Raw genomic sequence first — 16144 nt, 5'->3', positions numbered from 1 at the left:
AAATGGCCACTGGGTTTCTTCAGGATAACTCGAGGTAAATTGACACAAAGGAGAGTGGTCCTCTAGTGTACGTTTGATTCATGTTCAATAACAGACCATTTTGCCTGAATGTTTATTTTAAATAAACGTTAGTGAATTACTTTTTTTCTTCAATGACTTGAAGAAATAGTCAGCTCAGGTTTTTCACGATTACAACAAAGTACACACAAAGTAAAAGTTGGTGTGAGCCTTCAGAGACACTGGTGAAACTCCTCTGTGTTTGCTGACTTTAATCCAAATAAGCCTTTTTACACCTAATCTTCTCAAGTCTCAACAGAGAGCGTATTTACAAATCTTATCTCTCACATCCCTTTTTAATTATTTCTTAAGCTGCATTAGGAATAATACACCAAGAACGGTTTAAAACAGATAATGGCAGCACTAAAATCTGATTTATGTTCGAAGCTATTGTAAAATAAATGACAAACTGTGACCATCAGCTGAATTTAACAAATCAAAATGAAGCCTATTTGCCTTCCTAATGTTCCAGTGCACGATTCATCAGCGAATGCTGTTCTAAAGAAAATATGTCTTTGCAAAGTGTATTCAAATTGTAATAACTTGATTTAGCTCTGAAACGACTGTGTTATTCTTCAGAATTGTAACTAGGCCATGTGGATAGGAAAATATACAAGGTTATGTTTTTTTTTTTTTTTTCTTATTCAATATTCTGTTTCTCTTGAAAGTATATCACATTATGCTTGCAAAATGGCTTGAAAATTCAGTTTCGTGTTGATTTTTAACCACTATTTTATTTGGCTGCTGTAAACGTACATGCTTCAGTTAGTATGATGAAATATATTCTGGCCTGAAAATTAGTCTTTTATTGTTTTTCATCACATTGATGTTGCAGCTGTTTTATAAAAGCAATAAGCTTATGCATATTTTTTCCCTCACTTTTAAGGTACCAGTTGAACACTATGGTGGTGGACACTGAGGCAGGCCCACACCGCAACCGGACCGTGGTGTTCCTCGGATCCACCAGGGGAACTGTTCTCAAGTTCCTCATCACGCCCAGCCCAGAGAACCCATACTCTAACACCAATACCTTTCTGGAAGAACTGGAGGGCTACAACCCAGAAAGGTGAATGATTTTTAGTTTGAAACCAGTTTGAGGCAAGACATTAAATTACATTTTCTATTTGCATGTGTAAATCGATTTCAATTACAATACACTCTTAAAGGCTGTTTTCACAAAACCTCCACTTCAGTAGCACGTATATACACCAAACTTTACAGTGTTTCTGCAGAGGGGTTTGTTAATGTATTATTTGCTTGCTAAAGTCAGGTCAAGTCACCTTTATTTGCATAGCGCTTTACATACTGTACAACAGATTGTTTCAAAGCAGCTTTACTGATATAAATGGGAAAAAATGTTTTAAAGATTAAAACAAGATCAATTCTGCTGTAAAGCAGGTCTAAAAGGACAAAAACAGTAGTGTTCGTTGTTGATTCAGTTCTGTTCAATAATGTGTAAAGAAAGATCATACATTTCAAAATAAGATCAGTTCAGCTGTAAAGCAGCCATGGAGAAAACAATGATGTCATCATCAGCTCAGTTCAGTTCTCATCCAGTAGTTGAATAATTTGATAATTTTGCTAAATATTAAGGGCCATATTTACTAAACAGGGCAAATTAGCATTAGAGTGCAATTCGTTAAAATGGAAGAGAAAAATTATTGCCTGCTTTAAGACATGCTTTTTTGGGCAATAAATAATGGCGAAAATACCAGTAATTTGACATGCGCAAATGTTAGTAAATCACGTTGCATGGTTCATTTAAAGCAGGGGTTTTCAAACCTGTCCTGGAGCCTCCCCTGCCCTGCACATTTTGTATGTCTCCCTTATTAGGCACACCCAATTCAGGTCTTGCAGTCTCTACTAATGAGCTGATGATTTGAATCAGGTGTATTAGATGAGAGAGACAAGCAAAATGTGCAGGGCAGGGGAGGCTCCAGGACAGGTTTGAAAACCCCTGATTTAAAGGAACCGTATGTAGGATTGTGGCCAAAACTGGTACTGCAATCACTTTCAAAATACTGTAGAACGGTGTATCCCCTCCCTCTCCCCCCTGACTCGAGGCATTATTTCGATTATACAATACGATGCCACATTTTGTGGCTTTTGGTTGTAATTTTCAGTCAAATGGCAACAAGAGAAGGAATGTAAGTCCTCAATGCTTTTCTTTTAGTAGACCACAGCTAATGAAAGATCTTACAAACGATGTAAACACGCCGACTCTTGTCATGACGCCACAGCCACTAAAGCAGTTTCTCAGCGCTGTTTTCACTCGATATCCGGGCGTTTAGACTCCTTGTGGGAAAAATCGATTGTTTAGCATTTGGTTTAAGTCTACGGTTATATCCATCATCTCCTGTAAGCTCTTTCAGTAGCTGAGGTCATTGTATCGGTATTTTATTTTCCGAGGTGGGGATTTTCTGAGTTGTGTTGTGGTAAAAATAGCATAGCTTAGTGCCAGTAGCTCACTGAGTGCAACCGTTTTACCCCATAGTCCAAAACATGTATATAACAATGTGGATTTTTTTAAATAATGTAAAACTTTCATGGATTTTCTATTAAATATTAATTTATGTTATATTAAGTCATACAGTGTACATATATAAGTATATACATATATAAGTCTTAATTCCAGGGTTGACAGCCATTTAACAAAAAAAAAGTAATGTGACTTTTTATCTTGCAATTCTGATCATTTTTCTCAGAATTGCTTGATATACTCACAATTGCATGTTAAAATTAGGAAAAAAGTAAATTGCGAGTTTATATCCTGAGTTTATGTCTATATCTTGGAATTCCAACTTCATTTCTCAGAATTGTGAGTTTATATCTTGCAATTCTGACTTTTAACTTGCAATTGTGAGTTTATATTTCACAATTCTAAGAAGAAGAAAAAGTCAAAATTGCGAGATGTAAACTCGCAATTGTGAGAAAAAAAAGAATTGTGAGATAAAAAGTCGCAGTTGCCTCAAGAATCACCCAAGAGACATATATCTATGCTACCTCCAAAAAGATGAAAGGATCTTAGTAGACAGTATGTTATGCAGTCATTGGATTCAGACATGCTTTGATGACTTCCTGCCTTCCTGATAAGGCAGCTTGTTGCAGGATTCAGGCACAAAGTAAACCTTTGAAAAGTCAGAAGCGGAGATCATGTTGTTTTGGTCCTTAGCATCCTTTAATCTGTTTCCAGACTTAATTTATTTCCAAAAATCCTTTTTTTATCAAGCAGTTCCCCGCAGTTGTTTACTGTTGTTGACGTTTAGCCCTGTATTAAAAACTTTAGCGCTGTCAAAGAGTAAAGGATATTTAGTATCAAATGCAATTGAAGAAATAAATCCACGCTTTTTATCCACAAACAAACATGCAGCGTCTCTGAAAATGTCCTCAAAAGCAAAAGGAGGCAAAATGATTCAACAGGGTTTCTGATTACTGTGTGTGCGTGTGTGTGTGTGTGTGTGTGTGTGTGTGTGTGTGTGTGTGTGTGTGTGTGTGTGTGTGTGTGTGTGTATGTGTGTGTGGCGCTCTGACGGATGAAAACATGGCTGGGGTTTTGAAGATGAAAGGCAATACCTGTCTGGAGAAAGAACAGTAAGGTTCAGAGAGATGCATGCTGGGAGATGAAGGCAAGTTGTGTGGCCGTTGAGATAAGGTTCTCAGCAGGACGTAGCACTCGCTAAGAAACACACACACACACACACACACACACACACACACCTGAAACAAAGAGATCAGTGTGTCTGCTTGACCTTCTGTCTTGCCTCAGGTGTTCTCTGGATGACATCCAAAACACACAACTTCCTGTAATACGTCTCGTTTGTCTTCCAGCTATTTATCAGTGTTTAGATTACATGTCTGATATCTGTAGACCTACTGTTGGTGAGTTTCTCTGAGATGCCGGTGTTGTAATTTAATCAGAGATGTTGCAGTAATTTAATGCCTTATTAGCAGCTCGACAGTTAATGTGTGTTGGAAACAGACCAACTCTGACTGAATCTCTTTTAGTGTGTATTTTTTTGGGCTGTTTGCCACTTTTTTATAGTCACAGACAGTAGAAACAGGAAAAGAGGTTTTTGGAGAGAAATAGAGAGTGAGTAAATTGGATCAAGAGCAAGGTTGAACAAATTTTTAAGTTTAAGAATTTGCTAGTTTCACATAGAAATTTGTTTACATTAAGTTTAAATGACAGAAAGTGGAATTTTCATTATGGAAAAATTAAGTCTTTGTTCCTAAATTTACCATTCAAATGTATAGTTCGTTCGCTCTTATACTTTTTTTTTAAGCAAGGATACATTCAATTAATTTAAAGTCACAGTAAAGCCATTTACATTGTTACACAGAAATTCTGTTTCAAATAAATGCTGTTCTGATCATCAAACATTATCAAAACTGATAATAATCAAAACATAATGTTTCTTGAGCAGAAAACCAGCATGTTAGAATGATTTCTGAAAGATCGTGACACTGAAGACTGGAGTAATGATGCTGAAAATTGGCAGCCATCACAGGAATAAATTACATTTTAAAGTGTATTCAAATAGAAAACAGTTTTTTTTTTTTATTATTGAAATAATATTTCAGAATATTACTGTTGCCAGAATATTAATGCAGCCTTGGTGAGCATAAGAGACTAATTTTAAAAACATTTTAAAATTTAAATTTGTATTATGCAATACAAAATGCATTTTTTTCATTTAGTACTGACCTGAGTAAGATATTTAACATAAAAGACATTTACATATAGTTCACAAGAGAAAATAATAGTTGGAATTTATAAAATTGACCCTTTTTAAAAGTTTATATACACTTAATTCTTAATACTGTGTTGTTACCTGAATGATCCACAGCTGTGTTTTTTTTGTTTAGTGACAGTTGTTTATGAGTCCCTTGTTTGTCCTGAACACTCTTCAGAAAAATCTTTCAGGTCCCACAAATTCTCTGGTTTTTCAGCATTTTTGTGTGTTTGAACCCTTTCCAATAATGACTGTATGATTTTGAGATCCATCTTTTAACACTGAGGACAACTGAGGGACTCATATGCAACTATTACAGATAGTTCAAACGCTCACTGATGTTTCAGAAGGAAACACGATGCATTAAGAGCTGGGGGTGAAAAATTTTGAACAGAATGAAGATGTGTACGTTTTTCTTTTTTTTTTTCTAAATATAATTTCTTTTCCATTTAGTACTGCCCTTCAGAAGCTACAGAATATACTTACATGTTTCCCAGAAGACAAAATAAATTACATTTATCCTGATCTTCAAATTCAAATTGCTCTTAATGCATGATTTTTCCTTCAGAAGTATCAGTGAGCAATTGAACCTTCTGTAATAGTTGCATATTATTCCCTCAGTTATCCTCAGTGTAAAAAGATGGATCTCAAAATCATACAGTCATTGTTGGAAAGGGTTCAATTACACAAAAATGCTGAAAAACCTAAGAATTTAAAAGACCTGAAAATGAAATCAAAAGAGTCATGAACAACTATCAATAAAAAAAAACACAGCTGTGGATCATCCAGTTAACAACACAGTAGTAAGAATCAAGTGTATGTAAACTTTTGAATAAGGATTATTTTTTATAAATTCAACTATTATTTTCTCTTGTGGACTAAACGTCTTTTATATGAAACATCTTATTCAGGTCAGTACTAAATAAAAAATAACATGCATTTTGTATGCTCCCTCTTATTTTGATAAAATAATTAACATTTTGCAGATTCTGCAAGGTGTATATAAACTTTTGACCTCAACTGTGTTTGAAGTAAATATTAATAAAAAAGTATTATGTAAAAATCTAGTAAAATTATATACAAAATAGTTCTTAATTATATACAGTACAGCTTTATACACTTTTAAAGATTTAAATAAGAATTGTTAATGTTCTTTCATCAAAATATCACAGTTAAGTGTATAAAAGGCTGAATTTTCAGTAATGCACCTCTTTAGTTTGAGTGGATGTTTGAAATGTATTTTATTTTATTTTATTTTATATTATTTACTTCTTTCCCTTTCTTGGAAATGCTTTGCTCATTCATTTTTAATTCTGACCCCTTTTTGCTGCTGTATCCTTAAGACTATAAATAAATGACACACGTGGACCATTTCTCCATTGATGTATGGTTTGTTATGATAGAACAGTATTTGACCAACTATTTGAAAATCTAGAATCTGAGGATGCAAAAAATCTAAATATTGAGAAAATTACCTTTGGACATTAAGTTGTCTAAATGAAGCTCTTAGCAATGCATATCAAAAATTACGTTTTAATATATTTACGGTAGGAAATTTACAAAATATCTTCATGGAACATGATCTTTACTAAATATCCTAGTGATTTTTGGCATAAATGGTTTTGTGGTCCAGGGTCACAGTATGTAAGTTCTATATGTAAATAACCTGTGTAGTGATTGGCTCACCTCTCCGCATGTGAAATGAGTTATAATGTCTCCGCCCCGCTGCTGAGTGCGGGTGGTCACACTGTACGTTAATGTGTTCATGACTCATGGAGACGTTGATGTAAAGTTGGGTTTTAATGAGTATGTGTATCCGTGTTCTAGGAAATGTTTAGTTGTAAAAGTGCACGAGGGGTTGTATTGATGACTTCAATCTGTGTCTGTGTGTGTGTAGGTGCGGCGATGACTCTGTGCAGGCGAGGCAGCCTCTCTCTCTCACCCTGGACAAACCCAGTCACACACTCCTGCTGGCCTTCCACTCCTGCGTGGTGAGAGTGCCTGTCGCACGCTGCCAACTGCACTCCAGATGCATGAAGTAAGAACACACACACACACACACACACACATCCCTTGCAGTGTACACTGATTAAACACAATCTCATTCACACACATTCTCATTTTCCATCTTAAAGTAAATTGTGCCACCCAAACGCACACTGCTTCATCAGCGGCTTTGAAATTACTGTGACCCAGCTTTTACAATTTCCTTCAGACACACACACACACACTCACTCCTTTTGGCCCGTCTCCCGTACGGCACATTTGGAACGGTCTCTTCCTGTGAAGCAGTAAAACTCTGGTGTAATTCAGCCGTGATTAATGGTAGAGGCTTTGATTGAGTCTGCTGACGTTCTCTTGCGTCTTGCGGGATGCGGTACAGCGCAGTCGTACCATCTGCACCAATTCAAGTCTTTCCAATCCACTTTGTTCGTCTGCAGCACCATGTGCCGCTCAAATGACTCTTGCACCAGCAGCCCACATTGCCATGGGTGGTACACTGAAAAAAAATCTGTTGGTTTACTCAGAAATTTGAAAAAAATTGAAATAGCTAGTCGATTTCACAAAAAAAATGACAAATAAACAGCAAGTAACACATTGAATTTAATATGAAACTGAGCTGGAAAGACTAACAAAATAGTATTTTCTTATAAAACATGCTCCAGTGATTTTATAAGTTACACACTGAGTCACATGTCAAGATTTTTCAAGATTATTTATACAGCGCTTTTTACAATACAAGTTGTGTCAAAGCAACCTTACAGTATTAAAATAATAAAATAAAATGTCAATAATAATGCAAGAGTTCCATATTGCAACAAAGTCAAATTGGGGAGGACTCATCTGGTTCCCATGGCCTTGTGCCGGTGGCCGTTTAGGGTAGGAATGTGTCATTTTGAAGACTGAAATGGTATTTTGTTGTGATATTTGAACTTTAAAATTGCTTTTTTCCTCCATGCACAAGCTCTCATAAATAGATGCTAGACAAAGAATACAGTACTAAATGTAAATACATTGTGTTAAATATAGGGCCGGGACTCGATTAAAAAAATTAATCTAATTAATTAGAGGCTTTGTAATTAATTAATCGAAATTAATCGCATTTTAATCGCATATAAATATTTGACCTGAGAACAGTGAGAAGTAAGTTTTTTCATATGGATTTTTAGTATACCATTGAATAATGACTGAATACATAAACTGAAGCAACAAAATATTGTTTATTTTTGTTCAACCAAGTCCAACAGACCAGTGCAATATTGCCATTAACTGTAGCAATAGGATACAGTGTTTGCCATAACGAAAACATTTATTTCAGTGAAAAAATAAATCCAAAACTCTCTATTTTAACATTTTGAACAATAGGGCTTTACAATCTTTTGCTATTTTTTTTTTTTTTTTTTTTTTTAATTCTTGTGTTTTAATTTTTCTCATAATCAAATGAAAGCATAAACATTTATTTATTTTTAATCAAATGAAAAATAAACCTTTTTAATTTTTGGCAAACAAACAGAGGTTTGCTGTTAAAATCAATAAATAATAATAATCATAGTATTTTTTTCTACAATTAAGTGGTTAATCTTGTTGTTATATTTATTTTTTATCATATAAATAGTTTTTTTTGTCAATTATTTAAATAGGAATATTGTTCTGTTTCATGTTAAACCGTACTTTTATTTTGACAGGTTTCCGTGAAGTTTCTGTGTAAAGTATGATATGATGCTAGTTTTCTCAAATGAAACGGTAAAAGTGACACTGACAGTAGCTTTGGAGATTGAGTCTATCTGTTCATTTGAGATGAAAATGCCAAAAATTAACGGGAGCATCACGCGTGCAGTGTAAAAAAACGCGTCTCTGCCATTCTAACATACAGAGGCAAACCGTACATGCAGGATTCATATTAAAACGGTCTTTTTGCATTTCAGTTTTCACAGACACTAGTCCATATCGCGATTTGAATTAAGTGACAGACCAACTTTTGATTTATCAATCCAAAAATCGACGAATTTACGTGGCATTCCGCGCTATAGTAAATTCGTTTTTTATGAATGGAGTCCGCGATCCAGTCCGTGTTTTCTTGGAGGAGACATTGTAAACGTGCCCCCCTAAGATAATGGTAGGGGAAACACTTGGATATTTAGAAATATACTAGCCTTCATTTCAGAAATTCAGGTACCCTATAGGTAGGTAGACCTCCTGTAAAAGCATTGAGGTGATACTTGAGGCTCGATGTGCTGCGGTGATATGCGCATTCCTTTGTCTGAACGCTAGTTGGTGCTCCAGTATAATCGGTCCGCCGCTGAAACTCATCCAGTGAGAAACGTTCCGCGGTGCAAAATTAAGTGCGATTAAAATGCGTTAAAAAAAATTAACGCGTTATTTTTGTGTAATTAATTAATCTAAATTAACGCGTTAAAGTCCCGGCCCTAGTTAAATAGTATCAATTTAAATGGCAAATCATAATTGTGAATTTATAATAATGTATACGGCTTAAATAAAGTAAATATTAAAAATAATTAATAAGTTAATTGCATTCATTGCTGTTTAGAATGTAAATCTAGCTTCTTTTATTTATTTTATATGCAGTAAAAGCATTGTATTTCAATTTGAATATGTGCCCAATTGTGACCCTGGACCACAAAACCAGTCTTAAGTTGCTGGGGTATATTTGTAGCAATAGAACAAAAATACATTGTATGGGTCAAAATGATTGATTTTTCTTTTATGTCAAAAATCATTAGGATATTAAGTAAAGATCATGTTCCATGAAGATTTTTTGTAAAATTCCTACTGTAAACCTATCTAAATGTAATTTTTGATTAGTAATATGCATTGTTAAGTGCTTAATTTGGACAAATTTAAAGGTGATTTTCTCAGTATTTAGATTTTTTTGCACCCTCAGATTCCAGATTTTCAAATAGATGTATCTCGAACAAATATTGCCCTATCCTAACAAACCATATATCAATAGAAAGCTTATTTATTGAGCTTTCATATTATGTATATATCTTATATATCATTTTACCTTATGACTGGTTTTGTGGTCCAGGGTCACAATTTAGGTAGAATATTTATTTTTATTTTGTTATTCAGTTTAATTTACTTTATTTTATTGTATGTATTATTTTGGCATTACTACACTACCAGTCAAAAGGTTTTGGACAGTAAGATTAATGTTTTTAAAGTCTCTTCTGCTATAGCAAAAGCTGTATATTGTGAAATATACTACTATTTAAAATAACTGCTTTCTATTTGAATATATTTTAAAATGTAATTTATTCCTGTGATCAAAGCTACATTTTCAACATCATTACTCCAGTCTTTAGTGTCACACGATCCTTCAGAAATTATTCTAATGTGTTGATTTCAAGAAACACTTTTATTATTATTACTATCAATATTTAAAACAGTTCAGTAGATTTTCTCAGGATTCCTTGATGAATAGAAAGATCCAAAGATCAGCATTTATCTAAAATGAAAAGCTTTTTTAACATTATACACTATACTATTCAAAAGCTTCAAGTTAGTATAATTTTTTTTTTTATTTAGCAAGGATGCTTTAAATTGCTCAAAAGTGATGATAAAGACATTTATAGTGTTACAAAAGATTTCTGTTTCAGATAAATGCTGTTCTTCTTCATCTAAGAAACCTGACAAAATCTACTCAACTGTTTTCAACATAATAATAAATGTTTTTTTGAGCAGGAAATCAGAATATTAGAAGCATCTGAAGCATCATGTGACTGAAGTAATGATGCTTTGAAATCGCAGGAATAAATTACAGTTTAAAATAAATTCAAATAGAAAACAGTTATTTTAAATAGTACAAATATTTCAAAATCGTACTGTTTTTGCTGTACTTTGGATCAAATAATTGCAGGCTTGGTGAGCTGAAGAGACTTCTTTAAAATATAACATAATAAATCTTACTGTCCAAGACTGGTAGTGTATGAAAAATGAAAATTGTATGTGTATATATATATAATATGCATGTTCTGCCGTATAGAAGTGACCTTGAAGTGCTGGAGAGACAGATATGAGAAAATATGAAACTGCAGCTGAATGTCTGACTCATGTCTGTCTCTCTCTCTCTGTTTCAGTCTCTGTAAATCTCTATATATCATGATTTCTGTTCTTCAGTTTTGTTTCCTGTATTCATTATAGAGGCGGTCGGTATTGTCCTCTGTAATAACATTGACAACCATTCTGTGTGTGTGTGTGTGTGTGTGTGTGTGTGTGTGTGTGTGTGTGTGTGTGTGTGTGTGTGTGTGTGTGTGTGTGTGTGTGTGTGTGTCTGTGTAGAAACTGCATTGCGTCCAGAGATCCATACTGCGGATGGACCAGAGGAAGCACCTGCTCACTTCTGAGGCCAGGCACCAGGTTAGTTAAAAAACAGAAACATACTCTACTCAAATGTGACCTTGGACCACAAAACCAGTCATAAGGGTCAGTTTTTTTGATATTTATACATAATCTGAAAATTGAATAAATAAGCTATTGTGTTAGGAAAGGACAATATTTGGCCGAGATACAAGTATTTGAAGATCTGAAATCTGAGGGTGCAATAAAATCAAAATATTGAGGAAATCACCTTTAAAGTTGTGCACATTAAGTTTTTAGCAATGCATATTACTAATCAAAAATTAAGTTTTGATATATTTACGGTAGTAAATTTACTAAATGTCTTCATGGAACATTAAGTATTGTTGGCTATTGCTATAAATATACCCGTGCTACTTTTGAAGTGCAATATCTGCACCACTACTGTCAGCAGATGGAAATCTTTTTACACAGGTTTCCTAAACATTCTGCTCCTCTGCCATTGGTCGGTTAAACATATAGTCCCGCCCTCAAACTCGTGCCATTGGTTGAGCCAGTGTTGCTGCGTTAACCGAAATAACAAGGAAAGTTTCCAGAAATTTGGCTACATTCTGACAAGGTTAAAGAAACCTTTTAAAGCTTTCTGACAAGGTTCTATTGAAGTTTTGAACAAATGTTCTTCCAGTAATGTTAACAGAATCTTTATTCAGAGTTATCTTGTCTTTATACATGTTTTTAAAATGTTATCACAAAACTAACATATCCATTAAGATTGGAAACTGATAGTATGGAATGTTAACTGAGAAAAAAGGGTTTAAACATTTAAAAAACTAGACATTTTGAATGTTTTGAGATTTCAACATCGTTTTTTGAACTTAAAGGGATACAGTCTTAAAAATAAAGGTGCTTCACGATGCCATAGAACCTTTTTTTTGTCTAAATGGTTCTATAAAGAACCTTTAACATCTGAAAAACCTTTCTGTTTCACAAAAGTTTCTTTGTGGTGAAAGAAGGTTCTTCAGATTATAAAAAGCTAAGAAAGAGATGGTTCTTTAAAGAAACTTTGACTGAATGGTTCTTTGAGGAACCAAAAATGGTTCTTTTATGGCATCACTGTGAAGAACCTTTTAAAGCTTTCTTTTTAATATGTTCTTGGAACATATTAGCTGGGAATGTTTTAGTAGTTCTACATGTTTGCATATTTGCATATTCCTAAAAAAAAGTAGTTTGATATGAAAATATATACTCCAGATGCATTAATATTCAGGTAGCTTTGCTTAGTAAAATTTTTGCCTGCCATGACAGTCATTGACCTGAAAAAGAAAAACCGAGTTGTGTTCAGACACATTTTTAAATGCAATGACGCATGAATTTGAGTTTGCATTTGTAAGTATTCACTTACTTGCAAAAAATGTGTCATGTATCTAATCACTGAATTTGCTGTTTATGTTCAAATCCGATTTTCTCCTGTTTTGCAGATTACCTTTCGTGCAGGACGTTGAATATGGAAACACCTCACATCTTGGAGACTGCGACGGTGAGTTTGTGAACCTGTTCAGGAAGTGACCTTTAGCTTCCCGGTGTACCTTCAGCGCGTGCCTCCTTCCTCGAGAGAATTCTCTAGCAGCTCTTCAACAATACAGAAAAGATCCGGTCTAGTCTGGTTGGAAAGTTTTGCTTAAGCAGTCAAAGTCACGAGAAAGTCGCAGGTCGCGTTGGGAGAGATGGAGGAAGATAATGAGAGGGAAACAGAGCCTTGAGTCTTTTCTTTTTCGAAATTAATTGACTTTAAAGTACAGTACGTGGACAGTGTTTACATTGTTAAAAAGACAAAGGATGGTTTATATTTCCAAACAATCAGAAGCTTAGATTCGCTTTCCGCTCGTAATGGCATTTTGCGAAACTGGCAGCATGTGAAACACTCTCTGTCAATCTCTCCAGTTTTCATGGCTCAGAATGCTCAAATTTGTTCCAAAAGTTCAGATTTAGCAGAATGTCTAGCAGCAGTGAGGTTCTCAAGTCTCATTTTTAAGAGCTCTTGAACATAACAGACTGCAACGGAGATTCAGACAGAAGAGGTTATACAGTATATCACTGCAGCCGTATAGATTCAGCTGAGTCACAAAGGAGCGAGAGAGCACAGAATTAAATAGAATGAAGTTCAATGGCTTAGTAAGTTTCTACTTTCAAGGAATCTGTTTCTGTGTGATAGTTTCAGGATAAAAATGGAGAGCAGAAGCACAATATGGGTGTCTTGTTTGGATATGTATTTATTAATGGAAATTGCTATAGTTTACCTTAACCACCTTACCCACCAAAATCAATCTTTGCAGCAGGAATAAGTCAAAGCTATTCTGAATTATCAAAAAAAAGTGTACAAGTCCTCATATGCAGTGAGAGTGTGTTTACTTGCTTTAAATTAACATTCAACATAAAGCTGGAGGCTGAAGGATGTCTTCACAGACAGAGAAAAGGGAGGGACGGAATTAACATGGAGAACAAAATTAACCCCAATGTCGAGAGGCAAATGGGAGCTAATTAAAGAGATCCTTGAAAAGAAATTTAGGCACATTCATTATATAATGAGCCCATAGAAATGCGTCTGTAAAATGGCCGCCGTCTGGCCGGTCTAATATGATTTGGTTTTGGGATATATGAACCAGAGTCACAGGCTCATTAAACTCAGCAATCCTGCTGAAACAGCTCTAGTCTGCCGGTCAGCCGTCTCTCTCGTCTACATCAAACGCCTGTCTTCTTCTGTCCTCGCTCTCTCCATCCATCACACAGCAGTCTGGTCATATTTTAAAGAGCCTGAGACGAGTGAAACACTGAATGCCAAAAAAAGATCAGAACAGAGAAAAAAAAAAAACAGAGCTTGTTTGAAATCACTTTGTTTGATGCTGCTGGAGTTTGACAGAAGCAGGCAAGTTCATAAAAAATAGCCATATAGTTTGTGTTAATGTTTATTTTAGATGACATTTTAAGGTATTTATTACTTGAGGTATCCAGCCAAGCGCAATGAGTTCTCTTTGTTAGAAAGAAGTCTCTTATGTTTACCAAGGCTGTATTTATTTGATCAAAATAACTGTAAAAAGGTAGGAACACTTTTAAAAATAAAGGCATCAATGTTTCTATGTAGAACCTTGAACATCCATGAAACCTTTCAAATGCAGAAAAAGTTCTTTACAGTTAAAAAAGGTTCTTTAGATTTTAAAAATAATCTTCTAAATGAACCAAACCAAAAATGGTTGTTCTATATGGCATCACTACAAAAACACCCTTTTGGAACCTTTGTTTTTAGAAGTATTGTGAAATATGTTTGCTGTTTAAAATAACTGGTTTCTATTTGAATATGTTTTTAAATGTAATTTATTTCTCTGACACAAAGCCAAATTTCCTGCATCATTACTCAAATCTTCAGTGTCACATGATCCTTCAGAAATCACACTAATATGGAGAGTTGGTGATCAAAAAACAGTTAATGTTCAAAACTGTTTGTGAAAACTGTAATGCATTTTTTAGGATTTTGTAGTAAATATAAAGTTAAAAAGAACAGCATTTATTGTCATTTTAAATTAATTATTCATCATAAATGTTGCTTTTGATTAATTTAATGCATCACTGTTAAAAAAAAAATAAAGAAAAAAAGTATGTATTTCTTAAAAAAAAAACTTACTAACCCTAAAATGAAATCTTGTCAAAGACTGAGACTATTAAAATATGCTTCAAATACCAAAAAGACAAAGATATAAGAATAAACTTTCAATGGTCAGGAGGTTTCTGCCTCTTTCACTTGAAATTATTACTACACTCCTGAGGATACACACATTACAAGTAATCATGTAGCAGTATTTTAGTCTTTAGGAATGTTCAAAGGAAACAAAATATTAAGGAAAGGGTTCAGTTGTTGAGTGTGTTGTGTGCCGCAGACTCCTGCTGTTACAATGAACAAATGCAATGAGAGCTGTGATTCCCAGCTGAGCCTAGAACAGTTTTAATGGCAGAAAACAGAATGAGAATGAGAGAGAGCACGAGCACCAGAAGAAGAGATCAGAAAATAGGGGTATGTGTGTATATATATATATATATATATATATATATATATATATATGTATGTGTATATGCCTGTGTCTATGTGTGTGGGGGAATAGAAATGTGCTCTGTCAAAGAGTGTATGTAGTTGTTTGTGGTAATACCATATTTTGGACACTACCACGATGGCAGTATCATAGTATTGTTTGAAGGGCTGCAAATCTTTTCGTTTATAAAATGAAAGAATCGGCTACCAAACATTGAACAGTTCACCCAAAAATTATCATTTACTCCCCTTCATGTCATTCCAAACCGTTCGTCTCCTTTTGCGGCCTACAGTAGAAGGAAAATCATTTGGACTGACATGTGGGTGAGTAAATGATGACAGAATTTTCCTATTTGGGTGAACTATTCTTTTAAAAGTCCTCTTACTGTCAAGACATTTACTAGTTTGGATACTGGGGTAGACGCAGAGTCTGACAGCTTCTCATTTCTGAGACGGCTAACAGCCCACACATAAACGGCACGGCTAGAGGAGAGATAGTCAGCGAGAAGAAAGCCAAAGGAGAAGATAATAGAGTAGACTGAGAAAATAGAGGTTAAAACCAAGGACATCTCACAGGGAACAGCAGAAGAAAGAGTACAAGAAATGCTGTTAAAAGAAAGAAAGAGAAAGGCCAGGATTACACAAACGCCAATTCCAAGAAAAACGATTAGAAAGCAGAGTATGAAAAGCATGAGTCATCGACTCCAAAAACTGCTGTGTTCTTTGAATTTGCAGAATGATCTCTTTAGACCCATTTAGATTTATATCTGCTCACATTTTCTGTATAAAGCCCAGTTGCACAGGTTGCTTATGGTCAGTGATTGACAGCGCCGTTTGCATGTTCGCGATTCTTGAGGCATGACTTTTAAAGTTCCTAATAATTTACTCACCCCCAGTGTCATTTGTGCTCATGTCTTTTTTTCAGTCGAAAAGAAATTAAGGTTTTTGAGGAAAA

General features: G+C 34.6%; 1 protein-coding gene across 1 annotated transcript in view; it reads left to right on the top strand.

Moving 5' to 3' along the window:
* The window catches only part of LOC141343910 (semaphorin-6B-like), a gene marked incomplete at its 5' end in the record, with an annotated part of 39851 nt that overhangs the window by 21131 nt on the left and 2576 nt on the right, over nt 1-16144 (top strand). Inside the window, 4 exons of the mRNA XM_073848584.1 lie at nt 944-1123; nt 6688-6828; nt 11094-11171; nt 12590-12648. Of these exons, the coding sequence (XP_073704685.1) occupies nt 944-1123; nt 6688-6828; nt 11094-11171; nt 12590-12648 (458 nt within the window). The remainder of the gene's footprint in view (nt 1-943; nt 1124-6687; nt 6829-11093; nt 11172-12589; nt 12649-16144) is intronic.

This window comes from Garra rufa, chromosome 10 (assembly GCF_049309525.1).
Source record: "Garra rufa chromosome 10, GarRuf1.0, whole genome shotgun sequence".
Classification (NCBI taxonomy): Eukaryota; Metazoa; Chordata; class Actinopteri; order Cypriniformes; family Cyprinidae; genus Garra; species Garra rufa.
The sequence above is the reverse complement of the archived record's forward strand: the minus strand, read 5'-3'. Positions and strand labels throughout refer to the sequence as shown.